Source organism: Xiphias gladius, chromosome 9, assembly GCF_016859285.1.
Source record: "Xiphias gladius isolate SHS-SW01 ecotype Sanya breed wild chromosome 9, ASM1685928v1, whole genome shotgun sequence".
Taxonomy (NCBI): domain Eukaryota; kingdom Metazoa; phylum Chordata; class Actinopteri; order Istiophoriformes; family Xiphiidae; genus Xiphias; species Xiphias gladius.
The window spans coordinates 23388213-23407058 of NC_053408.1; the positions used below are offsets into that span (position 1 = coordinate 23388213).

General features: G+C 38.4%; 1 protein-coding gene across 9 annotated transcripts in view; it reads right to left on the reverse strand.

Moving 5' to 3' along the window:
* jmjd1cb (jumonji domain containing 1Cb) overlaps positions 1-18846 on the reverse strand; it is a 192062-nt gene that overhangs the window by 101889 nt on the left and 71327 nt on the right. For 8 of the 9 annotated variants that reach the window (XM_040134589.1, XM_040134593.1, XM_040134587.1 and 5 more), the window contains exon 2: positions 10200-10403. In XM_040134589.1, the coding sequence (XP_039990523.1) occupies positions 10200-10403 (204 nt within the window). Of the gene's footprint in view, positions 1-10199; positions 10404-10507; positions 10580-18846 lie in introns of those variants that run through there. The other variant, XM_040134588.1, reaches the window with a different exon arrangement.

Consider the following 18846-nt stretch of genomic DNA (forward strand, 5'->3'; position numbering starts at 1 on the left):
CAAATTTAGCAGGAACCATGTATGGACATGGTTCATACATGTATGGATATGTATGAACCACTATAGGCACATAGTTGTGGCTGGCCACACCTAAATTTCCTGCACTGTGGTATCCCTGTCTTATTCAATCATTATTTGCGGAAGTCATTCCATTACTTAACCATACTGTCATAGCAGAAAAAGAGACGCACGCACACTGTTACTACATTGTACTACATTTAGTACAATGTTTACAGATACTACATTATCTGTGAAGCACACCTAGAATGTATGTGGTTATCCTATCATGGTGTAGCCCACATCAACACTGAACCTGTGGCTGTTGACTGGGGAGTCGATAGGCCAGGAAGACTTCTATTAATTGTGTATTTTTTATTCATGGATTAATCTTTAGAAGAAATCCCAATGATGGTGACACAACTTTTTCACCTTTCCCCTTCCTGAAGAATTATCTTAATTTAAGCATAGCTTTGGGTATCAAGAAATAGTTCAGAATTTAAACGAGCTCAAAATTATTTAGAGCCAAGGGGTCCTTATAGGTTCCCTGTGGTGTTTTAAACCTCTACTATTGCTATGACGTTGTTTTTCTGGGAGTGGTTATCTTTTTTGTTTATCTCGTTCTTTCACATGAGCATGCAAAAGCACGAGCATGCACAATGCACATTCTTGCTGAAGGTTTATTCACTATTCCGCTGACCTACAGGTGTAAACATAATGTAAACATGGACGAAACAATGCTGGATTTAAAATACTTGTCTGTCACATGGACTAGTTGTGACTAGCCACAACACAACCTTTGCCAGTATCGAGTTGAAAGTCTGAGCTGAAAAGCTGCACTGAAATAAGGTTGTGAATTACAGTAGGAAAAAGGTGACTAATTTATTTGTACTAAATACTGCATGTTCATGAGTCATATATAATAATAATAGTAGTACTACTACTACTACTGTTACTACTACTACTACCAACTAATACTAATAATAATACTAATAATAATAATAATAATAATAACAATGAGACCATGTGAGAGAGGAAAATGGAGAGTGAAGACAGTAAAAAGAGGCAACAGCAAATCCCGCCTCACTGACAACTTATCAGTCCCTTGGCAGACAGGAATTGAAGTGCATGTGTGAGTATTTCCTCTCTTGTGAATAAAAACAATATGAGAGGAAAGGAGTCACAGTCAGACTTGCTCTGTGTGTGTGTGTGTGTGTGTGTGTGTGTGTGTGTGTGTGTGTGTGTGTGTGTGTGTGTGTGTGTGTGTGTGTGTTAATTTAGCCCTCTTGTATTTTCCCTGCTCTGTTTGTATGATTCTGTGAGGCTTTTCCACTGGTTTCCCATAGATACAGCTGAACAACACTGTCTGCATTATCTGTTGTTTCTCCAATAACAAAACATTTATTATTGGGTGTCATGCTTTTATGCACAATAATTTCTAGTAGTATATTTCTGTGATCGTATCCATGTAATGCGCTTAAATGGAGTATGCTTTGTGTGTTGTGTGATTAGTGACTAACATATACTAACTATATAAAAAAATGCTACAATGTGTAGCCTACTACTACACATCTCTCATTTCATAATATTACAATGTATATTTCTTGCAAAGTGAAGATGAAAATATGGAGATGTAATCCTACATGTTGCTTACAGCTGATAACTTTCCACTTGTCAGGTTAAAGCTTAGTGATGTGTGGAGCTGAAACAATTTATTAATTAATCGTTTAGTCAATCAACATTAAAAATAGATTGGCAACTATTATGATTAGCAATTTTCATTCAATTTTATTTTTATTTGACTTTCTTTGTTGTATATGAAAGCAAACTGGATATGTTTTGGGTTTTTGTCTGTTACTAAGACAAGCTACTTGAACACATAACTTAGTGATATGGGAAACTGTGATGGTCTGTTTTCACTTGACAAAATGATGAATCTATTAATTGAGGAAATATTTAGCAGATTAATCGATAATGAAAATAATCATTACTTGCGGCCTTAATGCAATGCACATTGTCAAATGCAGAATCGTCTGAAGATACATTTTGTTTGCCAGCATGGTTGTTTTTGATTTGCTACAGCCAAATGCAAGCTACTGGTTACTTGGCTGTGGACTAACCTGGCTACAGTTTTGGACTTTTTCCAGTATTTTCAGTAACCTCTCAAGGCAGCTAGCCTTCATCACTCACAATGAATGCATAAACAAATAAGGACTGAGAATCTGACCAAACATTCAGTGACAGATTACTGTGAGGAACCATGCAAAAAATACCAACCTAAGACACTGAAACATGGATTCTGTGAATTGAAAATAGTCCAGTTTTCCAACATCAGAGTAAATTAGCTACTGGTGATCAGTATTGATCATCATAAACCTGTACGAGTCAAATGATGCTTCTATGATTTCAGCCTCCCAAGGCTAGCAAACACACACAAACAAACACACTTTTGTACTACTACCATTGTGAGGACACTCACTGACATAATACATTACCTAGCCCCTTACCCTAACCTCAACCATCCCAACTAAATATGCACAATCCCAACCCTAAACCTAATTCTAACCCTAACCCTAACCCTAAAACCAAGTCTTAACTCCCAAACAGCCCCTTTGAAGGTGTGTCAGAAAGTAAGGACTGGCCAAAAGGCCCTCACTTTCCCAAAATGTCCTCACTCCAATGGTATAGCCATACAAGTACACCTTATATGTCAGCATGCATATTACTATGCTAGGACTCTAATTTGCACAACACTTCTCATTAATGGCCAGGTCGCTCCCTGTCTCTATTAAAACTTGTCTGCATCAGCACTGAGGATACATACAAACACAACTGAACAGACATACTTTAAAAGATGATTGTAGTCTAAAAAGCAAAAGGTCACAAATAGTTGTTTTTGTGTGTGTGTGTGTGTGTGTGTGTGTGTGTGTGTGTGTGTGTGTGTTTGTCTAATAAAAGTTTCCATTAGCTGGCAGTTTCCATTAGCTGGCAGGGCTACGGTTATCCTAGAGGAGATATTGTCATATCTCCTGTACGATAACCGTAGGCTTCATCCCCTGACACCACCTGTCATTACACCAACAAACACAGAGGAACATGCTTCATACATGTGAACACATGCAAAAAGATAAACAGTGTCTTGCACATGAACACACACATACAAAATGAAACACTGACTTAACATATAATACACACCTAGGTCAAGATTGAATTGGACTGTGATTACAACACATAGACTGTATCAATGTCATTTCAAGATATTTTTTTCCGTTTACAGCTGAATTTTAGCAGCACTTGGCTCTCCTGTGAAATGTTTTCCACCTTTCTGTTGAAGTCTGCACACTGAGAAGAGAATACTCAGCTTCCAATAACATAGTCCTAAAGGGCTATCTTTTGTCCAAAACAGAATCAAAAAACGTAGGGGGTGGTCAAACAGGAATTAAAATATTGAGTACCTGCTGTCTGAAAAGCCTTTCCATGGAATGAAGAGATGCATACTGAAAGCCTATTGGCTCGTCAAAGGGTAACTGTAGGTTAGGATATAAAATGGTTTGAATAAAATATTTCTATAAAATTTCAATCTGTGCTTCTAAAATTGTCGTCCTGAGTAACCACACCAAACCACAGCGTATATGGAAAATAAAATATAATATAGATAGAATGACTGAATTCTGTAGTATTTGGTTGCTATAGTTGTGTTGAAGTAGTTAAATGTTGTGTCCCTAGGGGGGTTAAATCACACATTTATACATATATGGGAAAAAAAATAGATTTGAAATGTAAAGTGATGCTGTGGGTCACAGCTCCATGTGTCAAGCAAGTAAGGTGTGTTGGCTAAAAAGATAGTTAATGTGGAAGTAGTGTTCCTCATCCTTTAGACACATGCAACACATGCATGGAAAGATATGCTTTAATCTTACCACCACTCAATTCACTTAACACCTCTCTCTAAGTACAAGCAAGCAATTCAGGATTAATGAAATAATCATCACTACAAGAATTAAGGATGCTAAGACATGTCTACCTCAACATCAACATCAAATTAAATGTTGATCCCCTCTCTTTCAGATCACAAATCACACAGCCAAGTTAAAAAGCCTATCAACTTCCAGGCATTCAAACAGGGACAGCTCTCTCAACAGCTCTCTCATGAGAACTGTGACCATTCATCCGTCTTTCACGTGTCAAACAAATGTTTGTCGGTAAAGTAAGCAAAAGAGTTTTTGATTTGAGTGACCTGAGTGTTTACTTGGCTGCTAACAGTGGCAGAGACAAGGGGAACTGTCACATGGTGACATTATCAAGTGTTAAAATGGAGAGATAAGACCCATCATACAGTATCAGGCCTTTGTAATACAGAAAGGCCATTGGCAATTCAGCTGTGACTGTCTCAGATAGCCCTGTTCAGACTTGGCATTTACATGAGTCTTGGATGATCCGATAAGAAGTGGACAGCTCTAAGTACATCAGTACACACCTGGCATTAGAATATGTCTCCACATTTATCTCGAGTGACCACTTGTAATCATCACCCCACTCTATATGCAAAGAAATAGGTACATCCATTCCATTTTCAAAGACCAGATGCATTGTTGTTTTTAACTGGCGGGAGGCAGAAATGCACTTCCCTTGCCCAGAAATTAAAAGAGGAAGAAGAAGCAAATCAATATAGACTGGGTCTATTCCTTGGCATGTTCCAGGCAAACCAAACCTCCCAAGATGTTTGACGCACTCGTAATATATCTCTATGAGTTTTTCTAAATTTTCAGACATTGTGGACAAAGCCAGCTGACACTATTTGTATGACTTGTATTACTTGGAGAATGATTACGTACTTCTGCTAACGCAGAGAATATCAGTTGAGTAGGCAGTCCTTTCAGTGTGGCCCAGGACACATTGGTGTACTTACTGCTAAGAAAATGTGTCCATATGCGGCCCAGACCCCACTGAAATGTTGTCTGAGCGATCGGATATCAGTGCGTCCTCAATGCGTCTTGGTTGCACCCCCACTTGTACTTAGAACTGTCCACTTTTGATCGGATCACCCAAGACGCATGTTAATGCCAGGTCTGAACAGGGCCAGATTTAGTCTGAGCCAAGCTGGTACATTTGATCAGTCTCGGATCTGTCTGTGTGTGGAGTCATGTTTTTCTCATGTCTGTTCCACTTTCCTCCCACAGTCGAAAGACACATAAGTTAGGGTCGGTGACCAATTTGCCTGTAGGTTTGAGTATGAATGGATGCACTTTAAACAGTGGCTACCAATAACCCTAAAGGAGAATGTAATTCCACATTGCAGACATGACTGACATGAATGACAGTCAGTTGCTTATTAAAAATACCTTTTTTAATTCTATCTGCACGTATAAAGCAAAGAAATAAATGTATCTATTGAAATAGACTGGAGATTGGTCTTACAACCTGTACTTTTTTCCAGATCCTTTCCAGTTCCACTACTGGCTATCAGATTACTGCATCCTCCTGCTGCTCCACCTACATCTACTACTGCTGCAGCTGTTTCTACCACCAGCATTACATGTTCTATTAATACTCTTACTACTGCAGCTGCTTTCATTAGCAACACTAAAGCACCGATCAGTCCTATGATAGTGCACCATTAGCAGGTTCTCCGGCATATCAGCTCAGAAATTCCTTACTTCTTTCAGTCCTTCCTCTCTGTTTCTCACCATCCCTCCATCCATCCCTGTGTTTTTCCATTCTGCTGTGATCAGTTTGTTTAACTGCATCGTTTTTCTTCTCAGCTAATTTGTTATCAAGGAAGAGAGCTAACATGACATCACCTGCCTCTGTGTGGGTTTCCCAACACTGACTAAGGTGGGTGGTTAAACACCGGACTCAGTGGATGCACAGCAGCTGGAAATACATCCATTTACTTCCACACCATAGCTATTATCACATATCAGCTTTAAAAAGGGATTCAATTACTCTTGAACCCACTTGTCGAGCTGAAATGATTAAATTATTAGTTGATCAACAGAAAATTATTTTTCTGAAAAATTTTCAGAAAATTATTATTATTTTTATAAAGATTAATGCTTTAAGTCATTTTATCAAGGTAAAATACCAAATACTATGTAACTACAACACTCATATTGTTAACTGAATACCTTTGGGTTTGGGGTTGTTAATTGGACCTCATAATATCAATATGTAATAGTAACATGATGAAATACATTCCAATACACAATACACATTCTGCAGCATAGAAAAATATATTTCCCGATACATAACCAATGTACACTCATCTGTAACAGTCTACAGGCCTCATAAAAACCAAAACTGAGAAAAAGCACAAGACAGAGAGGGATAATAAGGAGAATAAAAGAATGACAATGTAAAGGGAGAGACATCGAAAGAGTAAAACAGACTGAGGCAAAACAATGACAACCGTGAATAATGGGGAAAATAGAGAAAAAAGGACAGACATGGAAAGTGTTCGTGTGTGGAGGTCACAGGGGTTTAGTTATGTGACAATGTAATAACTAGACAAGCAATTTGCTGGGTCTGCCTGGCTGCACACCTGTCAGTCCGTCTGTCTGTCTGTCTGTCTGTCTTCGTGAGAACTAATGTGTGTGTCTGAATCTGGAGTTGTCTGTTTCCGAGTGAATGTGCCAATAATAATCATCAGCGGTGTTCAAAGCCTGAGCATGTTTCAGAAAGCAAATCAGACTTTCTAAGAACTTTAAATTCACGATTTAATGAAGAAGAAAGTCAACAACCAAAAATAAAGACAGACTCAGATGCTGCCTCTTTCTAACTGGAGTGAGGAGAATGTAGCACTTGCTAATTTTTGTTGTCAGTATTTCTCTATCATCTCTTTTTGTAATCAAGTTCATTCCTGCTTGGTCAAGTTCATGCAAAATGTTCCTGCATTTGATTCACGGTAAAAATTGTCCACTGGTGCTTCTTTGCGACATGCCTTGTATCAGATTTCAACAGATTCCACAGAGTGTAGTGCTCACTATGACAGTTGTCAACTGTGCAACAATTTCTCTCGGTACTTTTACTGTGAAGCACTTGAAGATTTATGAACCTAAACTACAGAGAGGGACAGGTCCTAATTTCTATTTTCCCCTTTTATAAGTATACTTTTTGTCACGGACATGGGCCTAACAGCAATCAGAAAGGAAAAAGGAAAAAAGTCAAAATGGCAGCGACTGAAAAAAGTGAAGGAAAACAGTATTCTGTTATAAAGAGTAACTGAGAGCCTTAGGATGGTATTACATGACTCGACTCTATCATCGTATTGATGGAATTAGTGCTTTGAAAATGTACAATATACTGAATTTACCATGTGAACTCATCAAGCACAAGCAATCCCAGACCACCTCAATGTTTCTTATCCAGACTTTATTTGTTCCATTTGAGACTGTCCTTATTTCCATAACAGCTTTTATTGACAACTTAGTCTGCTTGCTGAGACCGTTGTCACAGTATGATGTTAAGTGTACTTAATTTGTGTAAAATGTATCATGTTAATAGGACCAGTGGTTAGTCAATTACATATGTGACTTAAATAAAGTATCAATTCACTGAGCCAAAATTACCATTAACACCAGTAACAGAAGAGTTGAGCTGGAAAGCAACATGGAGCGTTCGTATTTTAGTGTGAATGAATCTTTTGTTTTCCATCCAAGCTACACTAAAAATATTCACCATGCAGGAAATAAAGGCATTTTCACATGTTCTGTTTAATGTGTCACTTGGAATTCTTTTAATCTTATCATTTCATTGATGTCAATTAAAATTGAATGCATAATCTAACATTTTCTTTCCTGAAAAACACAATTCACGGTTTGTGTAGACTTACAGTTTAATTTCCCACTTGTATGTGTGTGCGTCTGTACTAGATTTTGATGTTGTTGCTATAGCAGAGGGATATTGATATGACGAATTATTGAAAAAAACACGAGGAGGAGTCAGACAGACAGAAAAACAACCAGCTAAAAACTATGTGTAAAAGTCTTTGAACTCTTATCTCCCATGCGTTTGCCAGATGGCGCTGTGCACTCTGCTATTACATAATCAAAACAGTGAATCACATTTCCACACTTACACTTGCAGCCACTGTCGGGTCGGGCACTCACACAAAAACATGCACACAGTCAAAAACTAAATGCAATCAATGTGAAACATTTATGAACCAAATCCTTTAGTCAGGGGCAGAGCTCCAATAGACTAAAAATATGAGTTCACATGAGCATGTCTACACAGACCACTGTTGTCTGAAGTGTGTATGATACAGTATGTGTGTGTGAGAAACAGTATGACATACAAACAAAAACAAAAACACCACAGCAACCACACCAAAGCATGTGTGTATGAGTTTGTGATGACAGAGACAAAGTAGACTTATTATCAGAGTGCAGATGTGTTCACTGATAATGACATAATACAAACATAGACAGAACAGAGCGGAACGGCCCAATTGAAACCACTATTAGACAAATACATTTAAATGTGGTTTCAGCTGCTAATTAACTCCAACAGTCACCTCTACAACTTTAACCCATAGTAAACCCATGTGTGCCAAAAATAACCCTTTAGGTCTGGCATTTAAACACTACCAGCAAGTTATCAACATAAATCTATAATCAGATCCTTTACTATCTGAATCAATATTGAACTTTACTTCAACTCAGAAACAACAAAACTGTTCATTATCTGCTATCCACTATCAGCTAGCTAACTACAAACTAGGCTGTATGACAATGTGTCTTTCTTCTTTGGCCAAGTGCCTGCAGTACCAAATGGTATGCAAAACAGTTATTCTATTTTAGTTAGCTTATCTAATATCAATATCTAGTATCTGATAGTGTGTTAGGGAGTGGTTTCACTGCAAGAGCACTAGTACTTCAACTATTCTGCAGTATCTTTCAACATAAACACATCCTCATCTGAAGAACCATGAAGACTAGGCAAAATTTGACTAGTAAAAGAATGACACTGCTGTTTGAGACACAATTTTCAAGTGAGGAGGGACAACACAGTCGTATTTTTCTTTGTATATAGTGTATACTGTGTATAGAACATTGAGATATGCTCAGTGTTTGATGATTATTTCTTTCTACCTTAGTTTCTAACTGCAATGAAAAAAATGGAGTAGCAAATTAAGCTTAGTGTCTCTCCTTCACTTGGTTTGTTCTCTCAATGGCTGCCCTCTATCACTAGCTTGTTTACTTGCATTCGCTCTCCTTTGCACACACTCCTCTCTTTATCTCATTCTTTTAGACAACTCAGGAAGTCTAATAACATTTAATTACTTGGTAACATCAATAATGTCCCCCTTTTGTCATAATGTTTATTCTAGTGGCAACCAGTGCTTTCTTACTCTGTGAATGAAGCTGTACACAATTACACAAAGGGGCCAGCAACTATGGCCCAGCAACTCAAGAACTTAAGACGGTTCTTCTGGTAGAAACACAGGTAAAGCTCTTAACTCTCTTAAATGGTTCCTGGGCTCCTGGAAATTCCATCGATCCATCAATTTTCTGCCACTTATCCGAAGTCGGGTCGCAGTGGCAGCAAGGCAGCCAAGACGTCCCTCTCCATAGCAACGTTTCTCAGCTCCTCCTGGGGGATGCTGAGGCGTTCCCAGGCCAGATGAGATACAAAATCTCTCCAGCGTGTTGTGGGTCTACCCCAGGGTCTCCTAACAGTTGGATGTGCCCGGAAGAACTACAATGGAAGAGGCCAAGTAGGCATCCCAATCAGATGCCCGAACCACCTCAACTGATTCTTTCGGATGCAAAGGAATAGCAGTTCTACTCCGAGTTCCCCGTGGATGTCACATCCCTTATCCTATCTCTAAAGCTGAGCCCAGCCATCCCGCAGAGGAAACGCATTTCAGCCACTTGTATCCTGTGCTCTCAAGAATCCTCAGAAATTTACTAAAATCCAGGTTGGACTGGCTCAATAAAAGTGATGGAGACCATGGGAAAGCTAGTAACTATGACATGGCTGCCACTCAGTAACCACCTGTATCCAGGAACACTGAGACAAATAAATGTAACACAAAGTAAGGATGAAGAATGATCCTGAGGTTTTGTATTTAGAAGAAAAGCATTCAATAATTTGTGGTAAACACTGTGGTGAATGTTTAACGTCATAGATAGCTCAGTTATATGGATAACTGTTCCTATAACTGTGTACAGCCTATAAATAGAAAACAAATGTCTTACCAGGGCAGGCCACTGTACTTGTTTGGCCTTGGTTGCCTGCAGCAGGCCTCCTGTTCCTCCACCTGCTCCTGCTCCTCCTCCTCCTGGTCCCTCCTTTCTCTTGGCCCAGACCAGCTGGTGCTCCAGTAGAAACAGCTGGAAATCCTCATAGACCTTGACCCACTCTCTTTTCTCCCACTCCTGATCATCAAACTCCACATATACCTGCACACCAGACGGAAAAATAAAATTCAATAACGACATTACAAACAAAACTAAACCAACTGCGTGTAGTTTGGTTTCGTATTTTGGATTTGGATTAGAGCTACCTGTTTGGACATTTGGTTTTTCATTTGGAGTATTTGGCATTTCTATACAACGTTTTCTACAGATCAGGTTGACCTTGCATCCTTTTACCATCAAGACCCACATTAAACCATTAAACGCCTGAGAAGAGAAGATGGAAAAGAGAAGAAGGATTTGAAGGAGAGGGTCTAGTACAAGACTTTGACTTGGAGGACAAGGCAGTTGAAGGAGGAGGAGGAGAACAAGAAGGAGAAGAAGAAAGAAAAGAAGAAGAAGATATGAAAAAGAAGACAGAAAAGACAAAGGAGAGGAATTGACTTTTAATCTCCATTATTAAAACATGTCTATCAACCATCAAGTACAGTAAAAACTAAACTAACCCATCCATATCTCACCTGCCAACCCAGCACACACCAACTTCCATCATTAAGCCCATACCATTAATGCCGAGTCCTTACTGCAGTAGCCGGGCAACTTTGCTGCATGTCATCACCTCTCTCTTCCCTGACTTCCCTGCCTCTCTCTCACTGTCACTGTCAATAAAGACTGAAATTCCCAAAAAATACAATTTACAAAAAAATACAAAAATTAGAAAACCTCAAAACATAAATTTAAAAGTCTTTATCATAGACAGATAACCAGTTTAGTTCCCCTCCAGCTACAAACAGCCCCACCAACACAACACATCCTCTGAAATATCAGGAGTCTGTCTTGCAGATGCAGTTCCTGGGAAATATGCTGTATGTGTGTATGACCAAAAGTGGTGGATAGGCACCATTTGTGCAACACTGGAGGAGTAACAACAACAATATTTTGCAACCTCATGGTCTCTCTACGACTTACAGTTGGCCCAGGAGAGAGTGCATTTGTTGGGACGCTCTTGTGCATATCCTGAAGATCAGTGATGCTTACACAAACTGGCAGGCAATATACACTTCAGCCGGATTTGGGAAATGCATCATTGCATTGTTCAAACTCTTAAAGTAGCCACTATTTCTTCAAAGCTTTTAATTTCCCAACATCACCTTAGTTAAATTGTAGAACTGTTTTTTGCAGAATGTCTTGTTTGTAGTAAAACATAGTGTGCTTGATACCTTAATAAATACAGTTTGGCTCAAGGTACCAACCTCATATTTTGTGCATTTACGAATTAAAACATGGTCTTTCCAGTGGTATCATTTTGGGTTAGACTTTGTCATACATGGGCAATATGCACTTTATATATATAAGTGAAATCATTTTTTTTATTATAATGCCTCATAAATTAAAAATTTCAGTTTCTTTCAGACACGTACCTAGTTGCTAAGAAAGTAGTATAGCATGAGTATTATATGTAAAAATTTGATCTGATGTGGTTCAGTGTGAAGATATAGTGGGCTCCAAAGCACGAAATAATTTTTTAATACATTTTCACCGAGATCTAACTTGGCAAATACGCAACTGTAGGCCAACCATTGTAGAACAATCCCTGCAATTTCCAAGCAGGTAGCATGAATAGTTCAAGTAATGACTTATGGAAACTTCACAATTTTTTAGCAACACTTGTTTATTAGGGCCATAACCCCTTTTTAAAAGCCTCCATTCCAGAATCTATTCAACAGCTCAGACACTGAAAAAGATACCAGCTGAAAATGTTGCTGTCTAGTTGTTGTTACAATTACATTTTTACATTAAGTATGAAGCAAATCCAACATGGTCAGTTGGGAGGCCTCTGATGATTTCACATGTAATGACCCATACGTGAGAACAAGTACCTTATAATTAACCCTAAACCTGATGGGAAGCTAATGTAAAGAATGTAAAATGGGTATGATGTGTGTTGTCCTACTGGATCTGGTTAACAGCCTTGCAGCAGCTTTCTGGACCATTTGTAGCCAGTTCAGAGATGATTTGCCAAGACCAGTAGTCCAGCCGGGACGACACAAAACCATGAATAATCATCTCCAGCTCACGTTGCGACACGAGACCCAGGCTTTGTGATATTTCTTAAATGTGTAAAAACATGTACAGATCAGTGGTAATCAAAATCCATAGGCTGATCAAAGATAACGCCAAGATGTCTTAAATTTGACCGAAAAGGAAAAGGACCCAATACTCTGGGCAACCTTTGGAGCTATACTATCTGGAATAATGATAAGAACCTCCGTCTTGTCTGTGTTTAGCTGTAAGAAGGTGTTAGACATCCAGTCCTTAATGGCAATCAACCAGTTGTGCAAAAAGAGAGTTTGTCAAAGTTATAAGGCTTAAAGGAGACATACAGCTGAATGTCATCAGCATAACAATAATAGGATATACCTCTGAATTAACTAATAATGTGACCTAAAGAAAGCATATATAAAGCAGAAAGAATAGAACCCAAGAAGGAACCCTGAGTTACAACACAGGAAAGAGCAGCAGTATCAAACTTGTAGGGACCAAGCGACACAGAAAAACTCCTATTCGAGTACCCAGAGACACCCACCGACTGCCTAAGTTTTTCAGTCTTGATTCTGTGATCCAAAGTGGTGAAGGTTGCGCTAAGATCCAACAGCACCAAAATGGAACACTCACCCACATCAGCGGACATCTTATGTCATTTCAGACTCTGAGAAGAGCAGTTTCGGTGGATTGCCTCTGATGGAAACCAGACTGGAATTTATTGAAAATTGAGGTGTTTAGAAACAGCTTTTTCTTAAATTTTTGAAATAAAAATGTAGCTTGGATATGGGACTCTAGTTATTTGTAACAGACAAATCAAGGTTTGCTTTTTCTTGAACAACTGAACAACTGCATGTTTAAAATAAGATGGGCCAGAGCCAGATAGCACGGCACTGTTTATAATAGAGACCAGATATGGACCAATAGACTCAAGAGCATTTCTTTGCGTGGAGGTAGGTAAAATATCAACAGGACTGGAGAAGATTTCATACTGCCCACCAGCTCAGTGAGGTCATGCAGGGAAATGGGAGAGAAAGAGGCCAAAATTGAGCGCGGAATTAGATAAGCGGAGAGGGCAATAGAAGAGGGAGTATTGCTAGCCCTGACATTTCTGATCTTATCCACAAAGGGGGAAAAAAAGTAATGCAGTCCTTTACAAAATAGGCACATCAGGGGGTGCAGGAGTGACAATGTTTTTAATAGTGTCAAACAGGACTTTGGGAATGCATTTACTAGTGCAAATAAGATTAAATCCCCACCACCCATCTCACAATCTGTTTTTCCCTTCTGTCTTCGAGGAATCGGTATAGAAGCATTTCTGCTAAATCCAGCAGAATGCTAAATAGCTTCTCCCCACAAGCAATAAGGATCATTAACAAATTGTGCCCCCCTCCCATGTCGACTGCAACTAAATGAATTTTAAATGGACTATGCTGCACTTGGCAATATATTTGCAAGCTGCTAAAAATCAACACACTCAATCAGTACTGATAATGGTAATCATGGCATATACATGACCACACCAAGGAGGTGTAATGAGTCTTATTAAACGCTGTTTAATAGGTAATATTTGTTTGCAAATATAAAGGTTAACTATCAAAGAAATCACAAAAACTCAAGTATAGGGGACATCAGTTTACTGCATAACATAATATTATCACATTATAAACATAAATGACATTAACTGTAAATCTAGCAAATCACGATGATAAAATTCAAACCCAGGATTATTAGCGTACACACTATAGTAGTGCACTAAAGTAAATGACTCAATACACCTCCTTGGCAGAGATCTACATTTTGTAGTTTTCTATTTAGTTAAATTAGATTTCAAGATAACAATTAATGTGAACAGGCTTGTGGTGTAATTTCAGTATTGTTAAAGATATTTAGGTAGGTATAGCATCAAAGTCATATTTCTGGTATCATGAAAACACTAGTGCACACAGACCAGCCTTTCAAACAATAACTCAGGGTCTACCAGCCCTCTACCCCACAACCTGTTATGCCTTGTGAGCCATGTGGCCAATTCAGCCAATTTAGCCTTCAACATAACACTTTTGTCTTTTGTCCACTCTGAGTACATGTACGGTACAGTACAGTATGTACACCCCCTCAGATAAACACAACCCCATTTTCCCAGAAAACAGGAGACAGTTTAGGGGGGGGGGAACAAAATACAATTTAACAAATACATGATATGCAAACAAAAATATACAACCCTACTCCACATTAGGATCCAGAAAAACATTTGTTGCAAGCGCCTCATGTAACAAGGCCCATAAAACCTGCCATACTCTGGTGAAGAAGGAGAGTAAGTGGGGGCAGGAGTAGTAGTATAAGTAGTAAGGAGTTGGACGGGAAGAGGAAGGAAGAAAATAAGAAGAAGTAGGAGTAAGGGCTAATGGATAGGATGGAGAAGAGGGAGAAGGAAGAAGTGAGGGGGTAGGAGAAGTAGATAAAGAAAAAGAGAGGAGGAGTTATACCGCTATTATAAAATGCAACACAAATAATGTAGACTAAGATTTAGGCACACTACTGACACGTCACAAAAGTAGTGTACATTTTTTCATGCAGTATTAGGATATAAACTGATGTCATGTGAGGTACATGCTGCGTCTAATTTCACATTTAATTATCATTTTTATAGACAGGAAAATCAAAGTGTACAGAAGAATACACATTAACACAAATACTGTACATACATCCAACCAGATTAAAGACTTAGAACTCCTGAATACCTTCGGTAGATGCAATACATTTTTGAATGCATATGAACTGAATTCAGGTTTAGTTGTTTAGTTTAGTTTAGTTTAGAGTGTATGAGTGAGGCATCAGCAGCTGTTTAAAGTAGATAATATTAAATGCAGTTTGATCAGAGTCAAAATTAATGTAGAGGCATTCTGATGCTGCGTTTCTGAAAGTCACAGAGACCCTTCTATCTTTCTAGAGAGGAAATAAGGAACATCTACTTAAACCAATTCAACTCAAATTCGAAATTTCAATGAGCTAAATGACATCTCAAAATTAAAAATACTCCTAGAAACCGCAGGTACAGAATGACCTGGACACAAATCCATATACTTTAAATGTATTATATAGGTATAGATATATATTGATCTTGGTGTCATTTTATTCTTTTTTTGCTATTGTGTAGCTTCCAAAATTATATTTTGACGCTTTGGCAACATTTTTTTTTTTAACTTTTATGCCAATAAAGCACCTTTGAATTTGATTTGGATTTGAGAGAGAAAGAGGGGTGGGGGGATCAATGGCTGTATCATTCGACCTCCCTTCCCATCCCCTGTACCATAATACACTACTGCAGTCAACTGAGTGATCACTCTAAGTCAGCACACACTGAGGGCAGCTACATCAGTCTGACCTCTTTTGTTTACTATTAGTGCTGTCTATCCGTTTATTACTACTTATCTGTTCATTACTGCCTGAACCTTTCCTTCATGTTTCTATCAGCTTACACATCTCACTCTAGACCTCTACTGAATATTGATGTCTCTCTATTTCAGTTGTATCAGTAGCAGTAATTCCAGAACACTGCTCTCTCCACCTTCATTAGATATAACCCCTCAACTCTCATATGTTCTACAATCTTCTATCCATTCTTTCATCTCTAATTAATTCCAGACATCACAGGTTAACCTCGGTCACTGTCTAAGTCTCCATTTCAGTTCAGGTGAGTGTCATTCATTCATTTTCATTAACAACTTATTCCTTCAGTGCAATTCCATTTAGGGGCACACAACTAGCAATTATTTTTATTACTGATTCAGCTACTATATTCATCATCTGCTTTTGATTATTTCATTGTTTACAGGGTCAATTACAAATCACACAAGACGTCATCACATTGTCCCAGAGTCTGACATCTTCAGATTGGGTTTTGGACTCTTGATCAGACAAAAAAGCAAAGATATTCAAAGAAAAAGCAGGTAATTCACACATTGAAGAGGCTGCAAACAATTAGGGCTGCAAGGAACAATTATTTTCATTATCAGTTACTCTGACAATTATTTTCTCAATAGATTATCCAGAAAAATGCCCTTATAATAATCAAAATGAACATGAACATTGCTTGGCAATCCACTTTGGTAGAATTAATTTGTCCATCTAATTGAACAGATACGTTTCCATTTTATCGAATGTAACAATCTACACCAACTCAGAGACGTGAATCACTACGATACCGCACTCATTTTTTTAACATTCCATTTCTTTTTGTATTTCTGGTAAACTTATTGAATATATCTATGATGATCAAGGACCCCAGTTTCATGCTCTGTGTACTTACAGCTTCACCATGGGCATATACAGTGGCAGCACTTCACAGTGTCATACTTTTCCACTGTGGTGTTGTTACAGCACCCCTGCGGTGTAGTTATGGTAAGAATGCAGTATATTCTTACTTTGCTTCAGCTTCATAAAATCCATCATGTTGTTCTCTTTTCTGCCATCAGCTGTCACAAAGTTGCTCCCCTAACCCCTTAATTTTTTCTGCTATCAATAATGTCAATAAGATTAGTGATCTTGACATGTGCAGAGTGTTTTATGCACCATGGTTCACAGGCTGCTTTCATGTGTTGTTTTGTATGTCTTTGCATTATTATATTGTGTGGATTTGGCGATTGGTGATGTAGCATCACTGTTTGTCGAGCACACCTCTTGTCAGAGCTTTCAGTTCAGCAGCTTCCTTTATCATTTGCATTGCATGCAGTAAAACTATAGGCTACATATGCTACTACATTTAAACTATGGAGTTTTTCTTCACCTCTAGCGTAGGCTATATATTGCAGTGAGTTGACATGTTTTACACAAAGATGGATTTCCTTCTTATAATTATATAAGAAATATATACTTATAAATGATATAGAAATATATAATTTTAATTATGTTAATGTTTTCCAATTTCAGCAATTTCAGGGGCACACATCCACAAGTGTTTCTGCCTGTTTTGCTGGGGATTGACGTCCTGCTGCCTGTGAGGGTCACACTGATGGGCCATTTAGAAAAACAATGGAATATGTTTTTTCAGTTTGATGTATCAGAAAACTACTGATTCTTTGTCCACATAAATTAATTATTATTTTATTACTTATTAAACTTTTGTATCATTGTGTTTAGGCACTGGTAGCACTTTGATTAAGGTTATGTAAAGATCACGATCTGGTTTAAAACAGAAAAAGTCCGTAGTGACTCGACACACAATGTGTTCACAAACATTTAATCTAAACCACAATCTTTCTCTAACCTTAACCAAAGTGTGTGTTTGTTGCCTAAACCTAACTAAGAACCCCACTCTCTGGAGCCACAGCCCTGCGCTTTGTACACCAGCCATCAACCGAATCTGCTACCACTAATAAATGTACTGCGTCTTTCATTCGAAAATTACGTTGCGTCTTGATGTTTTTCAGCCAACGATTATTGTTGTCATCATAATCTAATTGGCAAAACAATTTTGTACTATATAAACGTAGTTTCCAGGCAAAAGGGTTGTTGTTTGACAGCTGCCAAACTCTGAGCAACTTCAGGAACAATTGTTGATGTAAGAGAATAAAACCATGATAAACCATGATCACAGAGCTTTTTCTCTACTTCAGTTTTTTTTTTTTTAAAGTATGGGCTACAGTACCTGATGGTGCTGACAGCATAATGTACAATCTCAGTGCAGCATGATGTGATATCACAACAGCTACAGGGCTGCAGTGGGTTAACCTGTAAAAAGCTGTGTAAGCTGAGCACCACCTACAGACATTATGCTGTAACACATGCCATGCTGAGGCACAAATGCGCTGCAACCACATTAAAGGTGCGCCATTATCATGGTAGGGTGTGACACTTTGAAGTGCATCTGCTGTAGAGCTAGAGTGGGCAGAGGAAATAAAATAAATGAAACAGTTAAACAACAATGGATCACTGACATCTCGCTGCTGAGGTGAACTGAAAGTAAGAACCTCAAAAAAAGAATTGCGTCACATTTTAAACTTCTTATCGAAAAAACAACACAGCAATCACAAGGAAAGCGGAAATTAATTTCCTGTTTTCAACGTCCATCATCAATACAACAACCACCACTGCATTTAGATCAAAGCCATCAGTCAAAAGAGAAACCAGCGTATCTGTAACACCATAATTCTGACTCTCCTTTTCCATTATATGTCCCTCCTGCAGCAGCTGGCATTTACTCCTGTTAGTAATGTCAATTATGCTTTCCAAGCCTAAGGTATCCTGCTGGCTTTTCACCTAGTGTGACCCTGGGAAGGCTCTACAGTTCCAGTTCCATAAGTGCAGAGATGCACTGAATAACATACTGGTTTTGATATTGTTGAAATGGTGTATCTTTTAGTAAAGCTGCTACACAATTCAAGCATGACAGCTGCCTTTCAATTCTTTGTGCAGGAAAAATCCACACTAGTGTGTGTGTGTGTGT